This window comes from Orycteropus afer, unplaced genomic scaffold, assembly GCF_000298275.1.
Source record: "Orycteropus afer afer isolate SDZICR_OR568_19922 unplaced genomic scaffold, OryAfe1.0 scaffold00100, whole genome shotgun sequence".
Lineage (NCBI taxonomy): Eukaryota > Metazoa > Chordata > Mammalia > Tubulidentata > Orycteropodidae > Orycteropus > Orycteropus afer.
The window spans coordinates 2,036,210-2,045,705 of record NW_006921687.1 but is presented as its reverse complement, the minus strand read 5'-3'; the positions used below and the strand labels follow the sequence as shown (position 1 = coordinate 2,045,705).

The 9,496-nt window shown below is 37.1% G+C and overlaps 1 protein-coding gene across 1 annotated transcript in view; it reads right to left on the bottom strand.

Annotated features, from left to right (window-relative positions):
• The window catches only part of LOC103198973 (sucrase-isomaltase, intestinal-like), a 169,557-nt gene that overhangs the window by 23,514 nt on the left and 136,547 nt on the right, over positions 1 to 9,496 (bottom strand). The window contains exons 13-15 of the mRNA XM_042781290.1: positions 7,906 to 8,085; positions 6,951 to 7,071; positions 5,860 to 5,966 (exon numbers count right to left, since the gene is read on the bottom strand). Coding sequence (XP_042637224.1) covers positions 5,860 to 5,966; positions 6,951 to 7,071; positions 7,906 to 8,085 — 408 coding nt within the window. The remainder of the gene's footprint in view (positions 1 to 5,859; positions 5,967 to 6,950; positions 7,072 to 7,905; positions 8,086 to 9,496) is intronic.

Here is a 9,496-nt window from a genome sequence, read left to right as displayed (position 1 = left end):
AAAAAAAATGGGAACCAGGAACAGGGAAGAGAGAAAAAGCTGAAAACTAGAATCTGGGAAGGGAAGAAGAAAGAATAATAATAAAAAGGATGAAAATAATAATAATTTAAAAACAGATAAAAACAAACTGAAAAAAGGAAAAAAAACAAAAATCTGGGCAGGGCGGGTTAGGGCTCTCTCAGAGCACACAGACTGGGATGGAATTTCTGCTGGCCAAGAAGGTGGGTGGGGTAAGGGATGGCCGCACTTCTGTTCACCAAGAGGGTGTGGGATATAAGAGTAGCAAGGAGAATATTGCACCTTTCCAGTACTCAGTGTCCTGTATGTCCTTGTGATCCCTGGCAAGCAGAGACTATTCTTAGGTCCCTGGAATCTGAGAGAATGCTGTCACTTTAAATATCCAAAATGGCTGAACTACTTGTAAACATTCAAAATGGCAGCATCCTCTGGACAGCCAAAAGTGCACAGATCAGCCTGTCTTCCTCTTCACTGAGTTCCTTTTTATTCACCAGCCACCAGTGCAGTCCTCCATGCAGCCCTTGGATAGCAGGGCTGATTCTCAGGTTAATTCTTAGGTTCTAACACCACTTAGCAATGTCCAAGCAGACCATGCCATCAGGATCACTGACAGACCACAGCTCCGTATATCTCCTTTTTCAGTGTTTTCATGCAACTTCTTCTACTAGTTGGAGTTTAGTCCAATTCTGTATTCTTCCTTTTAAAGCTCGGGGCTCCAGGATTATGTTCTGTATCTGTGTTAATTGGTTCCCCTTTTCTTTGGAAGAGGATTTGTGTAGTTTGTCTGCCTATTCCACCATCTTACTGGAACTCCCCCTATGATTGGAATCTTCTAAAAATTAAATTCTTATGTGCATCAAGAAGCTCTGGTGGTATAGTGCCTAAGGCATTTGAATGCTAACCAGAAGGCTGGTGGTCCAAACCCATATATATAAATATGGAAGTTGTTATGTTGGTCAATGTCTTGTTGTGTATGTTTTCACCGTAACAAAAGTGAAAAAAAAAAAAAAATACAAAGGAGGAATTCCTCTCCTTTGTAACCAGAGGACTACTGGTATTTCAAAATATTAATAAGTCTCACTGTAATGTATGTGTATTTTATTAGCAACCATACAATTATCGTTTGGCATTTTAACTCATTTGGTAATTATTTTATATATTTATGAAAAGTTTAAAATACTAAAATGTTTATAAATGTATTTCACAAATATTTTTTGAGTTCTTACTAAGTACAGGGTACCTGTTGAGCATTCAACCACATCCAATAGAATGCAGAAATTATCAAACAACATCATTAAAATCACATACAAAATAATTCAATAATGGTTGTAGCATTATATTGACTGAGAATAGTCAGAAGTTCAAGCCAGAATCAGAAGAAGACATGGAATGAAAGCTACAATTGCTGATACCAAGATGGATCTTGGCTGAAAATGAAGAATACCAGAAAGATGTTTACTTGTGTTTTACTGAGTATGCAAAGGCATTCATTCGACTGTGCAGATTTGTGGTGGTTAAGTTTGTGTGTCAAACTGGCTGGGCCTGGTTGAGTGCCTGGGCAGCTGAATGTAGTTATTCCCCATGGTAAGATTGACAATTAACTGCATAGTGGAATCTATTGGAGCAGATGAGTAGCTGCTTTGGTTACGTGGTCTGCTTCCCATATATAAGCAGCAGCTTTGGGAATGGTCTCTAGTTTATGGCACGCTTGAACCCTGCATGTATCTGTGTCATTGTTCAGTAGCCTGCCATGCTCTGTCAATCTTGGGACTTTCAAAGGACTTAAATTAATGGCTTTCCATGTGATTTGGTAACATTAGGACTGTGCCTTTTCACTTGTCAGCCTTGGGTTTGTCAGTCTCAGCAGCCAGCAGCTGTTTGATTGAAGAAAACCCTTTAGCTCTAGTTGGCCAGGAGCAGGAGGCAGAGCTGAAGCCAGAGTTTATGGGCTTTCACCCAACCCCTATTGCCTGGCACTTTGAACTCGGACTTGAAGCCTCCAAACTGTGAGAGAATAAACTCCTGTTTGTTAAGGCCATCCCATTTGTGGTATATTCCTGTCAGAGCAGCACTAGATAACCAAAACAGGATCATAACAAAAGATGGATAACATTACAAACTATAGGAATTCCAGAACATGAAATTGTGCTCATGAGGAATTTGTACATAGACCAAGAGACAGTCATTTGAACAGAACAAAGGGATACTGCATGGTTTAAAATCAGGAAAGGTATGCGATAGGGTTGTATTCAATCTGAATGCTCAGTAAGTAATTCAAGAAGCTGAACTATAGCATGTGGCATCAGAATTGAAGGAAGACTCATTAACAACCTGTGATATGCAGATGACACAATCTTTCTTACTGAAAGTGAAGACTTGAACCACTTACTGATAAAGCTGGAAGTCTACAGCCTTCAGTATGGATTACATCTCAAAATAAAGAAAACAAAACTCCTCACAACTGGACCAATAAGCAACATCACAATAAATGGAGAAAAGATTGAAGCTTTCCAAGATTTCATTTTACTTGGACTCACAATCAACACCCATGAAAGCAGCAGTCAAGAAATAAAATGACATATTGTATTGGTAAAATCTGCTGCAAAAGACCTCTTTAAAATGTTAAAGAGCAAAGATGTCACTTTGAAGAGTAAGATATGCCTACCTCCCAAAAAAAAACCCCACAAAACTCACTGCCGTTGAGTAGGATCTGACTCATAGTGACTCCTCCTTGGGTTTCTGAGGTGGTATCACTAAGGAAGTAGATTGCCTAATCTTACTTCTGAGGAGAGACTGGTGGGTTTGGACTCAAGCCATGGTATTTTCAGTAGTCTCATATTCATGTGAAATCTTAACAATGAATAAGGAAGACCGAAGGAGAACTGATGCATTTGAATTATGGTGTAGGCAAAGAATACTGAATACACCATGGACTGCCAGAAGAATGAAGAAATCTGTCTCAGAAGAAGTACGGCCAGAATGCTCCTTAGAAGCAAGAATGGCCATATTTGGCTTTCATGCTTTGGACATGTTATCAGGAGGTATCAATGCCTGGAGATGGATATCATTCTTGGAATAGCAGAGGGTCAGCTAAAAGGGGAAGATCCTCAATGAGATGGATTGACACTGTGGCTGTAACAATGGGCTCAGGCATAGCAGCAAATGGGAAAATGATGCAGAACTGGGCAGTGTTTAATTCTGTTGCACATAGGGTCAGTAAGAGTTAAAACCAACTCTATAGCACCTAACAACAACAACACTCGGAAGGATGAACAAAACTGACAAGATACTTGTCCCCTGCAGTTGGAAATGTAGTTAGTAAGCCAGACAATATCTACACATATACACATTTTGAAATATACTGACAAAACAACTACTTCTTGGACTAAGAATAATAAAGAAGAGCCTAACTTAAATAGGAAGGTAAGAGTAATCTTCTCAGAGGAGGTAATATTTTAACTAAAAGTTGAAAAATGCACATAATTCAGCTATGCAAGATACAAAGAAATGAAAATTAAATTGTGTGAGGTCTTGATTAGCTAGAAGTACTGAAAGAAGTCTAGTGTGGGTGAAGTTGAGTGAGCAAGAGGGAGTCTAGCCTGGGCTGAGGTTGGGGAGGCAAATGGGTATGGAGCACTGTAGGCCATGGTAAGTGCAATGGGAAATCACTGAGAGCCTGATATGACTTCCTGTAAATACATTACTATTGAGATATTTCTGACTTATAGTCACCCTGGAAGACAGAGGGTTTCCAAGGCTATTAATCTTCATGGAAGCAGACTGCCACATCTTTCTCCTGAGGAGTGGCTAGTAGGTTCATACTGCCAAACTTTCAGTTGACATTCCAGCACTTATGGCCATGGTGCCACCAAGCCTTCTCTGATCTGACTTACACTTTCAAAATATCACTGTGAATGTGAGGAAAGTGGAATAAACTAGGGGGGAGTGGTAGGTGTAATGCTGACAGACCAGATAGCAACTTTTATAGGAAAAAATGGAGGCTTAAACTAGAGTAGTAAAAATAAAGATAAAGTGAATTGAGATTCTAGATACTTTTTAGAGATAAAAATAGAAGTAGTTGTTAACTGATAATTGATTGAAATAATTCCTGGGATTGTGGCTTCAGCACCGGATGGGGAGGGAATCGTGATTGTACCAGATCTTGGTCAGGGTTCTGAGGTGAATGTGAAAGTTATTCTTCTCAACCTGTGTTGAGGTGTTAACTGGATAATAATAATTCATTTGGCTTTTCATATTTGTAGGTTTTTTTTTTTTAATTACTATTTTAAGAAGTTAATATAACAATGTTTTTAGTAACAGGAAAAAATATAAATCATAAAATGAATTAGACTAGACAAAGAATTTCTAAAATAAAATCATACTGTAGGCAGATATTGGGAAGAGGAGAAATTTCATTTCGAAATAGGGATAAAGCCAAAAAAAAAAAAAAAAAACCCACTGTCACTGAGTTGATTCCAACTCATAGTGACCCCCACCGGGTTACCAAGGTGATGAATCTTTATGGAAATAGATTACCCCATCTCCCTTCTGTGTGGTAGCTGATGGGTTTTGAAATAGCAATACTTAATTTTGCAGTATTTAATAAAGATTAAAAAAGGTATCTTCTGTGAAGGTGCTCTGTAAACTTTTAAGCACTATACAGATATAACCTATTGGTATTAAAGCTTTGGTTTGAAGCATTATATTGATGTCCCCATATCTAAACTTTTGGGAAAAAGCATGTTTAAACAATTTTTTTCTGAAACAATTTATTCCCTTAGGACATCTCGGATGGTATAAACTCAGGTAAAATACCAATAACTCACACCTCCTCCTCCATCTCTATTCTACTAATATTTTATTTTATTTTTTAAATAAGAGGAAGACCTGGTGAGGTCAAAAACAATCCAGGCATACAGGAAATAGTTGCTTCAAAGAATTCTATACCCAATCTCAGCTCTGTGTGTGGCTGTGATAAGTTCAAAGTTAGAGAAATTTGAGGTAATAAGCAGGCAGCCTTGAAAGCAATTCTTCTGTTTCTGTGAATCCTGATATTTGGTCACAAAATTTTGCATAGATTTGTTAGCAAATCACCCTCATGATATCCATCCTGCTCACCTCCTGCATATGTGACTTTCACCCCCAATTCTCCCAGATTAAGGAGCTCTGGGGGCACAGTGCCTAAGGCATCTGACTGCTAACCAGAAGTTGGCGGTTCAAACCCACCAGGCACTCTTTGAAAGAAGGACTGAGCAATCCACTTCCATAAAGATTTGCCACCTCGGAAAACCAATGGTGGTTGCTATGAGTCAGATTCGATTCAATGGCAGTGGGTTTTTGGTTTCCGAGATTGTACTGTCTCCTCCCCTTGTGGTTAGAAAAGGGTAAGAACAGCTACCTAAAGAAGAAGGAAAAAAAATTATTTGAATCAGTAGTCTGGGTTTTGTTTAGAAAAGGCTACATGAGCCAACTGATGCCCACAGAATAGGCATCCTTGCTGTTACATTTATATAGGTGAAAAGGGGACTTCTATCCCTAGTCTTTCATGTGGCATACACTTTTGTGGTCAATATCTTATTTCTTGATTATTAAGAATTAATATCTTGAGGCTGACTTTAGAATTACTGAGTAGCAAAAACATATATTTACATTTTGTTCAGATTCATTTAACATAGAATAGATATGGAAAAATAAGCATAAAAACACATAATTTCAAATACAGGAAGGAAACTAATGTAAGAAAATAGGTGAATCTGGTAGACTAGTTGTAAGTATCAAATGGCACCAACATAAACTGTTTTAAATAACCATATTGTGCTAATACGAAGTATCAGTACTTACCTTTTCAAGAACTGGGGTAATCATTAAAGATGATCCCCAAAGAAATGCTTTGTCAATTCCATGAGTCTGAGGATCTGATGTAAATCTAGGTTTTTTAGGGTAGAAAACTATTAATTTAATAAAAATAATATTTTTGTATAAATAGCTAAACTCTTACTCAATCACTTGTTTCCATGCACTATGGTTCATGGTAATCAACACCAATAAGAGCAAAAAGACAGAAACAGAAAGGTTTAGGATATAAGCAGTGTTTTAGGAATAAAACTTTAATCATAAGGAAAGCAATTAGGATCAGTTGTCTTCCCTGACCAGAGAATCCAAACCAAACTCACTGCCATCGAGTTGATTCTGACTCATAGTGACCCCCACTGGGTTTCCAAGGGTATAAATCTTTATAGTAGAAAACTGCTTCAACTTCTGTGGAGCAGCTGGTGAGCTCGAACCACGAACCTTTTGGTTAGCAGCTAAATGTCTTAACCACTATACCACCAGAACTCCTTTTGATCTAAGAATTAATGAGCATTAAACCTAAGGTGAAAATAGAGGAATCAAGCTCTTTAAACTGCTTTTTATTGTTGTTGCTTTTTTCCTTTTTGCATCCCCAACAGACTTCAGGAGCTAGCACCAATCCCACCTTCTTCACAGAGCTGTCCCTATTTCATTTCCTATTAGCCTGACTTTTCTTTGCATTTTTGCAGCACTTTGTAGCCTATGCCACACAATCAGGACATATATAGAGAGAGAATGTTCTATACTCTGATTGTTTCAAATCTGCTACTTGTTTGTTAGCTTCCCAAATCACTGCTGGCAGGGACCGTGTTTCATCCTTTTTATATATTCCACACTGCTTAGATAGCTAAACACAGCTTTAATTTTATGTTAATTGGTTCTTTTAATTTGTTTGTAAATTATTTCTAATCACATTCAGATGTAAATACAAAACCTACTGATTATCCTATTTCTCCATCCTCCAAATATTTCCCTTCATAGAAAAAGCCAGGCTTCTAGGATCTATGTTGTATAAAACCTACTAAGAATACAACAATTATCAAATGTTATTTACTCATGCATCAGTCCTCGGACCACTGTACTTCCACTGATATGAGAGTGGTAGAAGAGGGTGTATAAGTAAGGCAGCAGTGTGTATCTAATTAATAACACAGAACGGGAAATCGTAGCAAACTCTTCTCCAAACACCCCGGGATCTTGTTCCTATTAAAGAGAAATATTTCAATATACTTATTATTTGAAGTGTGAATTTTTTTAAAGCATTAACTTTTTCTTTTGTTTGGGAGATTAGGGAGAAGCAGATAATTTTAGAATATTCCGTCTCTTTTTGAAAGCCTTTCACAGTGATGGATTATTGTAGAGAGGTAATCATTGGCAACCTTAGCAACTGGGAGCACAGAGTTGTTTGTAAATTAAATACATCCTATAAGTTTGCAAAAAGTAATAGGCGCAATCTATATGTTCAGTTTCAAATCATTTCTAGACAAAAGTTATTACTGTACTTTCTCCTTAAGATAGAGGCTGAAGACTGTCATTTGAGTGAGGAATAAAACTGGCACCTTGCTTGATTCTGCCTTGAGACTGAAGAATCTTGTACAAGATTATATCTGCTTACCATCAAAACAAAAACTTGGAATTTAGTAGATTACTGAACTACTAATTAAGGATAATTGCAAATATCATAGGTTGCCTGCTGTTACCTTATGTTATAAAGGAAGAGTTGTTGACAGATTATTTCAAGAGATGCAATATGCCCTTTTTTGGAGATTATAAACAAATCATTTTTCAAGAATAATTTTTAGAAAACTTATTTCTCCAACATTTATTTCTTATCATTCTCTTTTTGTGGTTTGGGTCAAAGTTTACAGAGCACATTAGTTTCCCATTCAACAATTTATATCTTGTCATTCTCTTGAGCTCTTGATAAATTAAAAACAAGTAAATTTTACATAGTTTTCTAACCTCAAGTTCAATTATAGGTTAATACTGAGTATAAAAAAAATATTGAGTTATAATTTTTAGTTGCTTTTTACTTACTTTGCTTCCGATTGAATTATGATTTCTAGAAAAGGGGTAAAATGCCCCAAGTTGCATCCAGCGCAGGCAAAGTTCATAATTTGTATCTTCATTAAACCCACATATATCAGCTCCAACCTGGGGAAAGATATTTTTCCTTGATGTATTACCAAAATAGATCTCATTTTCATGTTGTGAAATCTGAAAGTGTAAGTATGCACTTTGAGAAGATAATTGGAATACAACAGTGACACCTCCCTCTTGTTCAGTCTTGATTAAATGAAGACTGTGGGCTACATTGTGGTATAAACAAGGAGTTTTTTAGGTAAACTGACCTAAATGCTCATCTCCATGTGATGAATTAGAGTAAGACACAAAATATTCACAATGCAGTGAGCTAAACCAAGAGACTTGGTTACTGAATACTCAGGCTGGAACAAGGGGCAGCCTCAGAATGATTGCAGCCAACTGTGCTTTCCTTTCTATGGTAAATTACTGTTACGAATTAAATTGTATCCCCCCACAATTTGTGTTGGGATTTTAACCCTTTCATATATGGGTGCAATCTTGCTTGGATATAGGTTTTTCTTTACTATATTAATTACCATATATTTTGCAAATAATATGCCCACGTAAGCAATGTATCCACACATAGAACGCACGGCATAGCATGCTTATGAATGAAAATAGCTGGGTGAGGGGTGTTTGCAGTTGGCAAAAATAAAAACGTATAATCCTCACATTATTTGCATAAAAATATGGTAGATCATACCCAAGTAGGGCAAGTTCTAAATCTAATTACTTTTAAGTTACAGAGTGAACGTATTAGACACGGAGGCACACACATAGATGCCCTGTGAGGACTATCTACAGGGCAAGGAACCAAGGAATGGCCGGGGTTACTGGCATGGAATAAATTGACACAGCCCAGACCCTGATTTGGACTTTTAGCCTCCAGAACTGTGAAAAAATAAATTTCTGTTCTTTACAGCCACCCACTTGTGGTATCTGTTACAACAGTACTAGGTAACTAAGAGAGTTCCAGATATTTTGCCTCCTGACACGTAAGGAAGGCATCTCCCAGATCTCAAATTGTTTTATTCCAGAGCCTCTCTTGTTATCTCAGATATAAAATCTCTAACCCCAAAGGTCGGGTTAATTTCAAAGTTTGTTGGTCAAAAAGTCATGAAATAAAGCATGGAGTCATAAAACATGTCAATTGTTATAAAAGTGTTAGTTACTCAAACCATACTCTATTAGAATATAAGATTTTCAGTGGAGAAAGAGCAGCTAGGTCATGCTCTCTTCCTTTCTGAAGCTGCTTGTATTAAAAGTTTTGCCTCTGTCGGTTTCAGATCCAGATGCAATTTGAAGCTATTTTCCTTTTCAATGTTTAGTAATTCTTCTTTGAATGTAGTTAACCCATCACTTGAACAACAAATGTAACTGTCACCAACTTTACAGCTTCCAAAATAAGGCAAATATTGCTTTGTACTTTTTCTTTTAAAAAGTCATTGGGTGACAGATACATAGACCAATGGAATAGAATTGAGAACCCAGATATAGATCCATCGACCTATAGTCAGCTGATCTTTGACAAAGGCCCCAAATC